The 15,182-nt window shown below is 38.1% G+C and overlaps 2 protein-coding genes across 6 annotated transcripts; one reads left to right on the top strand and one right to left on the bottom strand.

Annotated features, from left to right (window-relative positions):
• Positions 1-212: 212 nt before the first annotated feature.
• LOC141689894 (PRA1 family protein B3-like) lies at positions 213-2,667 on the bottom strand. Of its 4 annotated transcripts, none has more exons than XM_074494402.1 (2): positions 1,985-2,667; positions 213-472 (listed from the first exon to the last, which is right to left on the bottom strand). In XM_074494402.1, exon 1 carries the CDS (start codon positions 2,625-2,627, stop codon positions 1,989-1,991), a length of 639 nt encoding a protein of 212 aa, XP_074350503.1. In that variant the 5' UTR covers positions 2,628-2,667; the 3' UTR covers positions 213-472; positions 1,985-1,988. The 4 variants fall into 4 exon arrangements, with proteins under 4 accessions (XP_074350503.1, XP_074350502.1, XP_074350501.1 ...); XM_074494401.1 differs by lacking the exon at positions 213-472 and adding an exon at positions 479-995; XM_074494400.1 differs by lacking the exon at positions 213-472 and adding an exon at positions 479-1,103.
• A 7,740-nt stretch (positions 2,668-10,407) lies between these two features.
• Positions 10,408-14,966, top strand: LOC141693129 (uncharacterized). 2 transcript variants are annotated; one of them, XM_074498136.1, is made up of 6 exons: positions 10,408-10,574; positions 10,906-11,076; positions 11,854-12,342; positions 13,126-13,266; positions 13,469-13,977; positions 14,278-14,966. In XM_074498136.1, exons 2-6 carry the CDS (start codon positions 10,914-10,916, stop codon positions 14,890-14,892), a joined length of 1,917 nt encoding a protein of 638 aa, XP_074354237.1. In that variant the 5' UTR covers positions 10,408-10,574; positions 10,906-10,913; the 3' UTR covers positions 14,893-14,966. The 2 variants fall into 2 exon arrangements, with proteins under 2 accessions (XP_074354237.1, XP_074354238.1); XM_074498137.1 differs by having other exon boundaries at positions 13,490-13,977.
• Positions 14,967-15,182: the final 216 nt, after the last annotated feature.

The raw sequence follows: 15,182 nt of genomic DNA on the forward strand, positions 1-15,182 counted from the left end.
TTTACTAATCGAGTACTTATTGGAGTTTTAGGGGTACCGATCAAAATAACCAATTTTTAGCACCCTCCCAAATGAAAACAATGTTATATATACTATTAAAGACATGTACCTTCATGTCTATTTTTAATTATACTTGTATATTAATAATTTGGTAAGTTTAAATGTTAAATGTTGAAGAAATAAATTTTGGTAAAAAATGTGTGCCAAAAATATAATCGAAAAAAGAGACAATAATATATTAAAATTATTAATGAATTCGCAATGCCGACAACCTAAGTTTTTTTTAAGGAATTCTAGCTAAGTTTAAGATACTGTCGCATCATCTTGATAATTGTAGTCCACATCTGGGTTTACTGCCAATCAAGTTTTAGTACATGAAGCATGAGGGGTAAATCTGGCGTTATTGCAGGAACTCCCACCACATAATCACATCATCAATGATGTAGGATTAAAAATCAGTGATCTTTTTCCGCTGCATAGTGCACGATAAAATTTCAGGTCCGGGGTTAATCGATCTTCCCACTCAGGTGAGGCAAAAAAACCCAACCCATTGTGTTATGCCGGTTCAAACAAAACGAATGGGTTTCCTTCTACGCAAGGTTATGCTAGGAGTTCTATCAGGCCTCAAATATCACAGTACATGGATAGTAAACTGTAAAATGAAACTGAACAATTTCTATCATCTTCTTTTTAGGTTTTATCACAACACTCCGTGAGGCAAGTGATCTTGAACCAACACCAAGAAAATAAATTGGAAAAATATGACATTGAAAATGGCAGATGGGAGTATTGCAAACTGTGCTACAACACGAAATTATGCATTCTAAGGTAGCAAATAGACACGAACTCATTTTGATTGCAAGTCGCTTAAATAAACAAGCCCCCTAAATCGGTACCACTACCCATTCTGCCCCAACCTCCAGTTATGACGACTTAACTAGCCATTGACATCGAGCCTGTTTGCAGCATTACCCCTAATTGCTTGACATTGTCTCCTACACTTCACAAAAAAATTGCTAAAATTCATATACAATGTCTATTCTGCATATACTAAAGGAGGACATAATCATCAGGCTGTCATGGAATCTAATTAGGCTGGAGACCTGTAGTAAGACATCAGCAAAATTTCAAATGCTTGTCAAACAAGAGTTGGGAAAAACTACACCTATAAAAATCCAAAACTTGTGCAAATCAACTTCTTAAACAGAGAGTGCTAATTACTAAAGCTAATTGAAAAATCATTGTAAGTCTTGAAAATCCACCAACTATTCAGAGCCCGGATTCCTCTAGTTACAAGTTACAAATCAAATTTGTCACACAAAAGGCAAAGTAATTAGAAGTAGGATAGCAATTTTGTCACTTGCCTAAACATAATGACGCTAGTAAAATTTCGGGCAACCATTTGTTCATCAGGACAATGATTTGATTGCATGGAAATTTATTTAACCGAATCAACCCAAGTCCCTCATTTCAAATCACCAAATCTACATCGAAATTCAAAGCCAACTTAATCCAACTCTACCAATAACAATAAAAAACACTTGAAATTACATACACTGCCACAATTTTTTACCAAACAAAGTCTACATCTAAATATAAATCAATACCAGAACATTAAAACACGACAATCAGTCACATACCAATTCCATTCCACAAAACAATCCAAAACAATACCACAAGTAAACATCACATATAATATAAGCTACAAACCTAACATTGCAGATAATGTACCAATTTCCGCACAAAATAAGCCGGTAGAATACGACATAATTCCATTCATCTAATTTCTTCGAAAATAAAACATAGATCTACATTTGCGGGATACGGATCAATCTAGGTTACAAAAACCTAACCAAACCGCTCCAAAAAATTTCTGATATCACATTCTCAAACAATATTCAGTAATTAACTAAACATCTAGTAAAATTCACCGTAAAATCAGATCCAATTCAACTCGTATGACATGAAATTGACTTAAATTGACCTTTTTAGACGCGCGTGACAACAGCAGGAGCAGCAGCAGCCGCAGCAGACGACGCAGCGCCTCCGAGAAACGACAAGAATCCGGAGTTCACCTGTTCCTGATCATCCAAAAACAAATCCTCCGGCACTCTAAACGCGCCGTGCGCACACACAATCGCCAATCCAATCAACACCGCCGTTATAATCACCGATCCAACGCTCGTGAGAAACACCACAACTATCGTAAACACAATTAAAATGCCTAGGGTCTCGCGATCGGAGAAAGTCCGGCCGAGAACAACTACCGGCTGATCGGCGGGACGAAAGAGGTAGAGAAACAGCCACGCGCCGAGGAGAGAGAGGAGAACGATGAGAGAGAAAGGATGAGAAAGGAGAGAGAAAGCGAGTATGATTGCGAGTACAGTTAAGTAGTTAACGCGGAAGTAAGAAAAGTTTTTACGGACGCGCGTGGCGGCGTCGGTGATGGAGTCAGGACGAGAGAGAGAAGAGCGGTCGATGAGTTCGTACCAAGGACGGCGTTGAGTGAAGGCGCGTCGAATAGAGGAGGAGAGGCGCGTGAGAAAAGCGCGTAGAGCGGGGGTGGTGAGGGGAGGTTGAGATTGAGAATCTGGGTTTGAGATAGGGAGAGGGGATTGCTGAGACATGTTGTGCGGAGGAGACAAGGTTGCTTTTTTTGTGATGATTTATACATAACAGCATATATATACGCAGTGTCTTTAGGCTTCTTGTTTTTCGGTTAGATTGTTTTGGCATAAGATTTTCGAACAAGTCAACAGTTCCGTTATAAAAATCACTCAAAAATATTTATATATTTAATTTAACTGATTTTAGATAAATTATCAGTTATTTAATTTTTTAAAAATAACTTAATAAATTATAAATTGATAATCAATCAAATAGTTTCGAATTTCAAGATTTGTAACCATGATCAATGCGGAGGACATTATCGGATTTACATTTTTTAAAATAATATATAGTAGCAAATTTAGTTAGTTGTTTTCAAATCAAAGTTCTTGGAGCTAAATGAGGAAATATCGGGTGAAGTCAGCTTTGGAGACGGCTCTACAGTAAGCATAAAGGGGAAGGGGTCTGTGACGTTTGTGTGCAAGAATGGTGAAACACGCACACTTGAAAATGTTTATTATATTCCAACACTCCGGAATAATATAATCAGTATAGGACAGTTGACGGAGGTTGGAAACACAATCAACATGAAGGGAGATATGTTGTGGGTGTATGACATCCATGACAAGTTACTTATGAAGGTGAAGCGATCGCAGAATAGGCTGTACAAAATTGTGATTAACACTGAAAACTCCAAGTGTCTGATGACTAAACAAGACGAGGTGTCGAGACTCTGGCATAAGCGTTTAGGACACGTTAATTATCATGCGTTGTCCTTGATGCTCAGAGATAGAATGGTGAACGGATTGCCAAAGATAACACAGCCGAGTGAGGTGTGCACTGATTGTCTTATGTCTAAACAAACCAGAAAGAAGTTCCCTTCACAGTCAAACTACAACGCAACCAAAGTGTTGGAGTTAATCCATGGAGACTTGTGTGGTCCAATACTTCCGGAGACAGCCTCAGGCAAAAGGTATTTTTTCTTGCTAGTAGATGATTATAGCCGTTATATGTGGGTTTATTTTCTGAAGAGCAAAGATGAAGCCTTGAATGCTTTTAAGAATTTCTGTGCTTTGGTGGAGAGAGACCCAGATAAGAAAGTGAGAGTTTTCCGCACTGATCGAGGTGGTGAATTTGGGTCAAATGATTTCAAATCTTATTGTGAAAAGGCTGGAATTAAGCGACACTATACGGCACCCTACACCCCACAACAAAACGGGGTGGTGGAACGTCGCAATAGGACAGTTGTCGAGATGGCAAGAAGCTGTTTGAAACAAATGAAGATGCCTTCATTTTTGTGGGGAGAAGCAGTTAGGCACTCAATATATCTTCTGAATAGACTTCCAACAAGATCTCTGTCAGGTATTACTCCGTATGAGGCCTAGAATGATAGAAAACCACACGTTGGACACATAAGGGTGTTTGGGTGCATAGCTCATATGAAGGTGCCCAGTCAACATACACGGAAATTGGACGATCGAAGTAAACAAGTCATCAACTTGGGAAAAGAACCAGGGACAAAAGCTTATCGTCTTTATGAACCGAATGAGAACAAAGTTTATGTTAGCAGGGATGCAACGTTTGAAGAAGAGAAATCGTGGTTCTGGTGTGAGAAAATTGGTGGGGAAAACAGTCAAGTTGGTGTGTTTACGGTCGCTGGAGATTCTGAGACAGGGGAGAGGGAACTCCGAGATGAGAACGACGAAAACGCAGGAAGCAACAGCCCACGCAGTGTACAGTCTGAAGCTGCAGAAACACCAGGGACACAGTCACCAGTGCCAAGGTTAAACCGTGAGGATTACGATGATAGTACCGAGCCGAAGAAAACCAGAAACCTCAGGGAAATATATGAGGAGACAGAGGAAATGCAGCTAGATGAGGAACTCTATTTAATGGGAATTGAAGAACCCATGAACTTTGCACAGGCTGCTAAGGATTGAAACTGGAATATGGCGATGGAGAGGGAGTTACAGTCAATAGAGAAGAACGAAACTTGGAAATTAACTGAACTTCCTCAGGGTCAAAAGGTTATAGGTTTGAAATGGATTTTCAAGTTAAAGAAAGATGCAGAGGGAAATATCGTGAAACACAAAGCGAGGTTAGTTGCCAAAGGGTATGTGCAGGAACACGGAGTCGACTTTGACGAAATATTTTCCCCGGTTACCAGACTTGAAACGGTCAGGTTACTGCTGGCATTGGCGGCAAAAGAGGAGTGGGAAGTTCATCATCTTGACGTAAAAACAACATTTCTTAATGGTGAAATAAGTGAAGATGTCTATGTGAGTCAGCCTGAGGGGTTTGTGAAGTGGGGAAAAGAAAAACTGGTCTACAAGCTGTCAAAGACCTTATATGGTCTTCGCCAAGCACCTCGCGCTTGGTATGCAAAGTTAAATGAATGCCTTGAGAAGTTGGGATTTAAAAGGTGCCCGTCAGAACATGCCGTTTACACAAGAACAAATGGAGGAGAAAAATTAATTATTGTTGTTTACGTGGATGACCTCCTGGTGACAGGAAGCATCGTGGCTGTGATCGAGAGTTTCAAAAACCAGATGAACCAAAGCTTTGAAATGACAGACATGGGCTTGTTGAGCTACTACTTGGGAATCGAGGTGCAGCAAAACAAAGGATGCATCAGACTTAAGCAAACAGGATACACACGTAAGATTATCGAGAAGGCTGGTTTGAAAGGCTGCAATCCAACTAAACTCCCAATGGATCCGAAGGAACGAATTGACAAGGATGAAGAAGGCAAAGCAGTGGATGTCACACAGTACAAGAGCATGATCGGGGGTTTGAGGTATTTGGTACACACTAGACTGGATATTGTATTTTCTGTTGGGATAGCAAGTAGGTATATGGAGCGTCCAACCATGGTTCATCAGAATGCAGCCAAAAGAATTCTTCGATATGTTCAAGGTACGTTACATTTTGGTCTGGTGTACAGCAAAACCAGTGGGAATAACATATTAACTGGTTTTAGCGACAGCAATCTGGGTGGTGATTTAGTCGATAGGAGAAGTACGGGGGGAATGTGCTTCTACCTGAATGAGAGCCTCATTACATGGGTTTCGCAGAAACAAAGATGCGTGGCCTTGTCTTCTTGCGAGGTGGAATTTATGGCTGCGACTGCAGCAACGTGTCAAATGATTTGGTTTCGAAATGTACTGAATCAGATAGCTGCAGAATGCAATGGTCCAGTAATTCTTTATGTTGATAACAAGTCGGCGATAGACTTGGCTAAAAATCCTGTATTTCACGGGAGAAGTAAACATATCGACACGCGATATCACTTTATAAGGGAATGTGTTGAAAGAGGGGAAATCATATTGAAGCATGTAAACAGTGAAGTGCAGAAAGCAGATGTCTTGACAAAAGCACTGACGGTGGCCAAGTTTGAGAAAATGCGAAGTCTGCTGGGAATCAAGGAACTGTCTGAACGAGTTAAAGATTAAGGGGGGATATGTTGGTTTAATCTTTAACTTGGTTTGAGTTTTTAAATAAAGCTGATAACGTCTTGTTTTTATGTCGGTAAGTCATTTGTTTGGATAGTCGTAGAAGTAGCTGGTTTGTAGGAGTTTGAATAAGTCAGGTTGTTTAGTAAGTGTAGGATGCTTGCTCATGATCGTGTCCTAGTTTGTAGGCATTCTGGTTTTCCCACGTTTCAGTTTGTATCGTCTTTATATTGGAAAGTTATCAGCAATAAAAAAATCAAGCCTTCTGGCAAGCAAAGTGTGAAGCTTTTCTCAGTTTTATATCATACAGTTAATACATATTTAGTAGCTAATATTATTAACAAGAGAATTTGCCCTGGTATATTATTGGGGATTTTAATAATTTAACGAGTGCGGATGAGAAAAGAGGGCCTCACCCATTTTATTTACTGCAAGGATTTGTTGATGTTGTGAATGAGTGCGGCCTGGGGGATTTAGGTTTTATAAGGGATAAATATACTTGGGAGAAATCTCGTGGTAAGCCAAATTGGGTTCAGGAGAGACTTGATAGGGGCTTCGCAAATCAAACTTGGTGCAACCTATTTCCATGTGCAGAGGTGCAAATTTTGGAGGTTAGCATGTCAGATCATTTGCCTCTGTATTTACATTTGCAGAAGCAAGTTTATCAACCTAAAGAGCGTCAGTTTAGGTTTGAAAATTCATGGCTTAAAGAGAAGGAATGTGAAGTTGTGATTCGAAATGGGTGGAATGAGTTACCAGGACTTGACATTGTAAATAAAATAAAGTTATGGGATACCAGGCTACAAGAGTGGGGGGTGGTTTAGCTGCTGAGTATAAGCAACAGGGAAAAATGTATCGAGCTAAGCTTAGAAACTTACGATCACAGAGAGATGCATATGGGGTAAATCTGTATAACGAGGTGAGATGGCAGTACATGATTTTGTTAGAAAAACAAGAAGTATATTGGAGGCAATAGGCAAAAAAAAATTGGTTACGTGAAGGTGATAATAATACGCGATTCTATCACAAGTTTGCATCTGGAAGAAGGAAGTCTAATTACGTAGAAAGAATCAAGGATGGTAATGGTGTATGGAGGGAAACGAAACATGAAGTCCAGGAGGTTATTCAGGGGTATTTTTCTCAGCTGTTCACTGTAACGAATCTAGATGGCAAACTTTCAGACCGTGAGACTGTAAAGCAGGTGTCGGAGAAGGAAAATGATGATTTGATTGCTGATATTACACCAGAGGAAGTAAAAAATGCAGTCTTTTCTATGCATCCAGACAAATAACCAGGTCAAGATGGATTTAATCCTGCATTCTTTCAGTCATTCTGGAATGTAGTAAGAGATGCTGTGGTTCGATTTTGCCAGCAGTTTATGGAAACTGGGTTACTTTCTGCAGGTATGAATCACTCTTTAATTTGTTTGATCCCCAAAATAAAAGTGTCTCTAACCATGTCTGATTTTAGACCCATTTCGCTTTGTAATGTTTTGGTGAGAATCTTGTCTAAGGTTTTATCAAACCGATTGAAAAGGTAATTAGGGTCGATTATATTTGTAGACAAAGTGCATTCATAGAAGGTCGTTCACTCACAGACAATGCTTAACTAGCTTTTGAGGTGAATCATTATATGAAACGGAAAACACAGGGGCAAAATGGTTTAGCGACTCTAAAAATAGATATCTCTAAGGCGTATGATCGATTAGAGTGGGGTTTTATTCATAATATGATGATAAAGTTTAGCTTCCATGACCTCTGGATAAGACGAGTAATGCAATTCATTCAATCTGTTTCATATAGTTTTTTACACAGAGATGGGGAATTTGGGTACATTCAGCCTCAACGGGGATTACGTCAGGGTGACCCTATCTCGCCATATATCTACATAATATGTGCAGAAGGGTTAAATGCTATGATTAGAAGGAGTGAGCATGTTGGGTTGTTACATGGCTGTACGGTTGCAGGAGGGGCACCGACGATTTCTCACTTGTTATTTGCAGACGATTGTTACTTCTTGTTTTGTGCAAATGCAAATGAAGCAGATATGATGAAAATAATTTTAAATCGGTATGAACATAAGTCAGGGCAGATGATAAACTACAACAAATCAGTTGTTACTTTCTCACCTAATACGACTGATAATTATAGGAATGCAGTATGTGAGGAGTTGGGTGTTCACGAAGCAGCAGTACTTGGCCGTTACCTAGGTATCCCAATGCGCATTGGAGGCAACAGGGTAGATGAGCTTAAATTTCTGGTGGAGAAAATTGATAAGAAGTTACAGAACTGGAATAATCAAACCTTATCAAAAAATGGGAAGGTTATTTTGCTTAAAACAGCAGCGCAGTCCATACCAAATTTTTGGATGGAGCTCCTATTGATTCCAAATTCTATTTGTGATAGGATTGAAAAACGGATGAACGCTTTTTGGTGGGGGGAAAGTGGAGTAACTGGTGGGATTAAATGGCTGTCTTGGGATAGAATATGCACAATCAAGGAAGAAGGAGGTTTAGGTTTCAGGAAACTGAAGGATTTCAACATATCTATGTTGGCAAAGCAGTCTTGGAGATTGATGGTGGAGATTAATCCTTTAGTTAGTAAGTTCATGAAGGCACGTTATTATCCTGACTCAGATTCCTTGGATGCTTCACTTGGATCAAATCCATGTTATTTGTGGAGAAGTCTCTGGGCAACTCAAGATATGATGAAACAGGGAATACAGAGGAAAATCGGCAATGGACTAACAACTATGGAGTGGAAGGTTCCTTAGCTTCCGGATTTAGAAGATGGCTACGTTAAAACAATGGTCCATGAGCAGTTACAGCATACTACTGTGCAAAATTTATATGCTGCAAATCAAAAAATGTGGGATGTGGATGTAGTATCAGATCTATTTGATGAATGGGATAAGAAGCTTATTTTACAAATTCCAATTACCGTACGTGACAAGGAGAATTCATGGTATTGGATAATAGATCAAAAAGGGGAGTTTACTGTCAAAAGTTGTTATAGAAAAGTTCGAGGTGAATATGCATGTGTTGATCGAGTATTCTGGAAGAGGATTTGGAGCTTACAGATACTAGGAAAGATGTTAAATTTCATATGAGGGCCTGCTCTAATGTGTTGCCAACTGCAGTGGCCTTGCAAAGTAAAAGGGTCAATGTTACTTCCTGGTGTTCATGGTGTCAAGAAGCTATGGAAGATGCAGTTCAAGTGCTTTTTGATTGCAGTATAGCTCGAGACGTATGGTGCTCAGCTGGATTGCAGAATGTTATCACGGTAGCTAACAGTGATACGGTCATGACAGTGTTGAAGCGAGTACTTAATGTAGGAACACGAGAATAATTTGTCATGGTGTATTTGCTGTGCTGGAGTTTATGGACAAGACGAAATAAGTGGGTGTGGGAAAGAATACGAATGTCCGTGTTTGGTATTAAAGCAATGGCATGTAACTTAGTGACAGATTGGAGACGTGCTAGGAGTCAGGATGGTATAGGCTCAGATAAGAGGACTGGACATTGTAAAACTTGGACGAAACCTCATTGGATCAAAATAAATATTGATGCATCATATATAAGGCAGTGGAAGCTAGTATTGGGGTTGGTTGTGTGGTTCATGACAATCATGGTAAATTTCTAAGGGATGAAACTAAACTACTGTAAGGTACTACAAATGCCAGGGAGGCGGAAGCTTACAACCTCAAAGAAGCTATAGAATGGATCAGAATGTGGAAAACAACGAGGACGCTCAAATTTTGATACTATTGTGGAGATTTATAGTGATAATCGTAGACACTATAAGAACGTGTCAGTTGTTTTTGTTAGTAAATCAACGAATAGTGTAGCTCATGCCTTGGCCCAGGCTGCATATTCTTTGTCTGGTCCTATGGAGTGGAATAATACTGCTCCCGATTTTATCTCATATAATCTTATATTGGATGCAATTTAATGGAAGCAAGTACGTTTTACTAAAAAAAAATGTATTTATTCTTTTTCTTTAAATTATGTTTTTTGACATATTAAATTTAAAAAACGTAATACCTACAAGTTAAAACCCGAATAACCTACTTGCAGAATTTTTTTAATTAATATAAATATGAACTGACAGAAAAGCAGATAATGATGTGCAATAGCAATGGCAGTAATATTGCATCAAGTCAACTGTTTTTCCTCGATAAAAAATGCAACCACCAAACTATTCTTACACTACCAATAAATGGTAATAACGTGCAGCAATGGTGGTACAGAGTACAATTACATGAGTATAATAATATCAATCCAACCACTGAGAAGAAATGTAGAAACTGGAGTAACAAACATGCTTATCTGTTTACATTACATTCCTAGTTGACTTGAGAGGATTGCAATTCATGGAAGACTCTGCAGGATGTTAAATGACAATGTAGGTTCATGAATATAAAGCAAGTTATTTCATCTCACCATTCATGCCAGCTTACATATAATTTGTTTTACTTGAACTGTTGAACAAAGTGTCTTGGATATATTAAGTTCAGGTAATTCTTACAGCCTTGCTACTTTTCGAAACTATATTCCAGTGCCTTAATTTTTTTGCATTTCAGTAATGTCCGGTAGTGGATGATTTTCGAAACTCTATTCCAATGCCTTAATCTTTTTTCATTTCAGTAATGTCTAGCAGTAGATGATTAGGGTCATGTTCGGCTAAAAAAACATGTAAAAATAGAAATCGCGGTTATGATGATCACTTGAACTATTGGATCATCAATAACAGAGGGTTGTGATGAGCTTGCATTTTCGATGTTGATTTAGTTTTAATTTGAGTACAAGGCTGATTATATTGATATGTTCTGATGATTAATTTATCAGGAAGAGAAATGGCAGGAACAAGTAGCTCAGCAATTTCTACTGAAAGGGCATTGCAGCATGATCACTCTATTGAAATATTTACACCACCTCATCCTCCTCGCCCACTCTCTCCTTCTCCGCCTCATCATCATCGCCCTGGACCTAATTTGCCTTCAGACGTATATCTTTCAGGTTAGCCTTCATCCTTGTCATTTTGTGGGTGTGTTTCCGTATACAAGCTTATGATTTCATGATTTACTTGAACATTTTTGGATATAGTACAAATTCTGCACAACTAATACTCAATATCTAGCAACTGAACTAATGATTTCCACTTTCAGAAACGTTGCAAACTTGCAAATACTAGTTTCTTAATTTTCCAGTTACACCCTCAACCCTCAAAGTCAACAGGGAATCTTAGTTATCTAAGGTCTGATGTAGAACTTACATTACCTGTTCTTGTTGCATCTAAAATGCACAACCATGTGGAGAACAAGTGTAATATTGACAATTATCACTTGTTAAGTAATTAGTCGCTCTAAAACTTTAAGTTGTCAGAGAAAGGCCCCAAACATGACCTTATGCTATCCAACATCACTATCCGAATAAATATGATTCATTGCCAGTTTAGGAATAGAAGTATAGAATTGTGTACATATTTACCTTGTGTTCCATCTTAGTTGATATAGTTTCAATAGAGTTGGCTATATGTTTTGCCTACACTATATGTTCCTTCGGAATCCTACCTCTTTAGTCGAAACTTGAGGATGGATAATAACAACATCAAAGGTATGCCTTGAGTAGTTTGATTTTATTTAGTTTGGAGCAATGTAAGTCTTATGGTATTGATATGAGCCTATGATGTCAATCTCCATTAATCTTTTTCTGATTAAACAAAACAAAATCTATATTCTCTATTTTTTGGATTACGATATTGGTACTAAGCTATTACATTTGAACTTTACACAGAGGATGAAAGAAAAAATTACCTAGCTATATGTTTACCGCTCTATGAAGCTGCACTCAAAGGTGACTGGCAAGCTGCACAAAGGATCATAGGCAAATGTCCGAAGGTGATAAATGTGAGCATTACCAAGAATTATGAAACTGCTCTTCACATTGCCTCGTCGACAAAACACGCTCACTTTGTGGAAAAGCTGGCAAGTTTAATGAAACCTGAGGACTTGGAACTTCAAAACAAAAACTGGAATACAGCTCTTTGTTTAGCAGCAACAGCTGGAACAGTTAAAATTGTTGAGATTATGGAGAAACAGAAACCTAACCTTCTCAGCATACGCGGAAACAATAATATGTCACCACTCTTGATGGCAGCTTTGTTTGGACACAAAGATATGGTGTCATATCTTTATTCTAAGACTAAAAATATGACAGGTGAAGATTGGACTGATATGGATAGAACAATGGTGATGAATGCTTGCATCAGCGCGAAGCTATATGGTAAGCTTTTTCCTTGTAGCAACAAGCTAATCAAATCAAGTTTTTTTTTAATCTTATAAGCTTTTTACACCATTTTAAATCAAGATAATGTCACGTATTCCTTTAATATTTCCTTTTGTTTAGCCAAATTAAGCGACGCAAAAAAGATGCACATAGATTGCTTGGGATTCACAAACAAATAAAAAAGTATTAGCCTCTTTTGTCATGTCCACAAAAAATCAAAATTTTGACTTATATATGATAAGTCTAAAATCTAACGTTCTTGAGAGAATTGATGATCAACGATATTTAGTGTAAAGCACTACATAAGCCTTTTCTGAGTATTTAACCTGTTGAATAAGGAATATATAAAGTGGCTATGAGAAAGTTGTTTTTTCTGCAAAATGTTCGTTCAAGATGATTCTACAGTAGGATTTAAGGGTTCAAGCATATCTAAGTATAACTTTATTAATCTGCAGCTTTAGATCCAGGATTCTACATCTCTCCATTGGCATCTATTATAGATGTTGTAATTGTGCTTGAGATATAGCAAGGTACAACTCTCTGGATGCAGGGTATCTGGATTCTGAAGTATCACATAAATAATTTAAGATGCTTTTAAGAAATTCCTTGTTAAGGCCTGACATATATACTACTCATTTGCTGAATTATAACTTCAGCCAAAGAATTTGTCATGCTTCCTGTTTCATCGAACGCCTTATATTGTTTCGCTGGAACTCTAGATAATTTTCTCTGAGCACTAGTTTCATTTAAGTCGTTATAACAGTTTACCAAAATTTGTAGATGTGGCATTGAAATTATTGCAACATCACAAGAAAAAACTGGCTCTGGTAACTGACAAGAATGCACTCCATGTTTTGGCTAGAAATCCATCAGAATTTGCTGGAAAAAGGCAGCCTGTTTTTTGGAGACTACTTAATAAAAGTAAGTTCTCGGTTATCTACTGGTAGATGTATTTTCTTTTGTGGCACTAATGATGCATGTAATATTTTTGTATACAAATAAAAAAGATCAAAAAGTTCAGAAATAAACAAACTTCCCAAAACGAAAGAAACTGGAATAATTTTAGGTTCTCTATGTTATGTACAAGGTATGTAATTATCCATCCATTAATATTCTTTCACAGTATTACCTGGATTGAGCGTAGGACCTGGTGAGAAGAAGTGTCAAGCACTTGAAATAGTCAAGATAATCTGGGGAGAGATTGTTGAACAGAGGGATGATGATATATGGGACATAATCAGAGGCCCTCAAGAGACAATACGAGTCAGAGAAAGTAACCACCCTAATGCTAAGTATATTGATCAAAGAGTACATCAGTCTCGGCTTTTGTTTGTTGCTGCTGCATTGGGCAACACTCAGTTTATAATTGAGCTTCTTCGATTGTGCCCTGAGCTGATATGGAAAATAGATGACCATGAACGGACAATTTTCCATGTCGCGGTTTTACATCGTCAGGAGAGTGTCTACAATCTGTTATACGAGATAGGCTCAATTAAGGATCTTGTAACTACTTTCAGGGACATAAGTGGCAACAATATACTACACTTGGCTGCTATGATGCCAGAACCAAATCGACTTCATATTGTATCGGGAGTAGCTCTTCAAATGCAAAGGGAGCTACTGTGGTTTAGGGTAAATATTCTTTCCTTTGAACACCTCAAAAGATAAGTTTTTTTTTTTTGCTAATTTAGAAGAGTACATTCTTTTCATGTACTCCATATTTGGGATATGGTCAATTACATAAATATAAAATGGTCACGCGCACAAGCCTCCACAAAGTGTTGAACTGCTGACCTCATATTACCAAGAAAAAGAGGGGGTTTGCATTAGGAAGCCTAGCAGATCCAACCTTCAATTTTTTCAGAAGATACATGCTATTCCTATATGTTAATTCTTACACTTCACTAACAAGTTGTAAAAAATATATATCAGGAAGTAGAAACTATGGTGCATCCTTCTTTAAGAGAAATGAAGAACAAACAAGGAAAAACTCCCCAAGGTTTATTCAGTGCCCAGCATGCAGAGTTGATGGAGAAAGGGGAAAGCTGGATGAAGGAGACAGCATCTCAGTGCATGGTTGTTGCCGCCCTCATAGCTACAATTATGTTTGCAGCAGCTTTTACTCTACCAGGTGGAAACAACCAGGACAGCGGAGATCCAATATTCAAAAATGAAAGTGCATTCATCGTGTTTGTAATAACGGATGCCATATCATTGTTCAGTTCCTCAGCTTCTATACTCATGTTCTTGGCCATCCTCACAGCACGTTATGCAGAAAGAGATTTTTTGGCATCATTACCTATAAAGTTGATGATTGGGCTCCTAGCACTTTTCATTTCAATTACTACAATGATGATTGCTTTCAGTGCGAGCTTCTTCCTAGTTTATACAAAAGGAATGAAATGGCTACCTTATCTAATCGCCGGGTTAGCTGGAGTGCCTGTTGTTTTATTTGCTAGACTCCAGTATGGTCTCTTTGTTGATGTAGTTCGCACAACACTCAGTTCTAGGTTTCTGTTTAAGCCTAAGAAACACATGCTTTACTAAAGAATTCTATTCTATCTTTGTTGCTTATATAGTATGTTGTGACTTGTAACAGTTCATGTTCTCCTTAAAATATGCTTCGGTCCCCCTTCATATATAGTAATGTGTGGTTTGGTCAATATACATTGGTTAGGCCAGAACACACATGTATGAGTTCCTTTCTTTTTCAATCTGTAAGATACTAACAGAAGGAGTACATAGTGTTTATGTTGGTTCTGGTATTAGCCGAATGTGAAATTCACATTAACTGTTAATTCGGATTTACATTGTTTTAACGATGTTGTTATAGTAAT

The sequence above is a fragment of the Apium graveolens genome, chromosome 10 (assembly GCF_009905375.1).
Source record: "Apium graveolens cultivar Ventura chromosome 10, ASM990537v1, whole genome shotgun sequence".
Taxonomy (NCBI): domain Eukaryota; kingdom Viridiplantae; phylum Streptophyta; class Magnoliopsida; order Apiales; family Apiaceae; genus Apium; species Apium graveolens.

Coding starts and splice junctions, on each gene's coding strand:
- LOC141689894 (XM_074494402.1), bottom strand. CDS start 2,627: ATGTCTCAGCAATCCCCTCTCCCTATCTCAAACCCAGATTCTCAATCT.
- LOC141693129 (XM_074498136.1), top strand. CDS start 10,914: ATGGCAGGAACAAGTAGCTCAGCAATTTCTACTGAAAGGGCATTGCAG. Junction 12,343..13,125: donor CATCAGCGCGAAGCTATATG/GTAAGCTTTTTC, acceptor CAAAATTTGTAG/ATGTGGCATTGAAATTATTG. Junction 13,267..13,468: donor TTGGAGACTACTTAATAAAA/GTAAGTTCTCGG, acceptor ATTCTTTCACAG/TATTACCTGGATTGAGCGTA.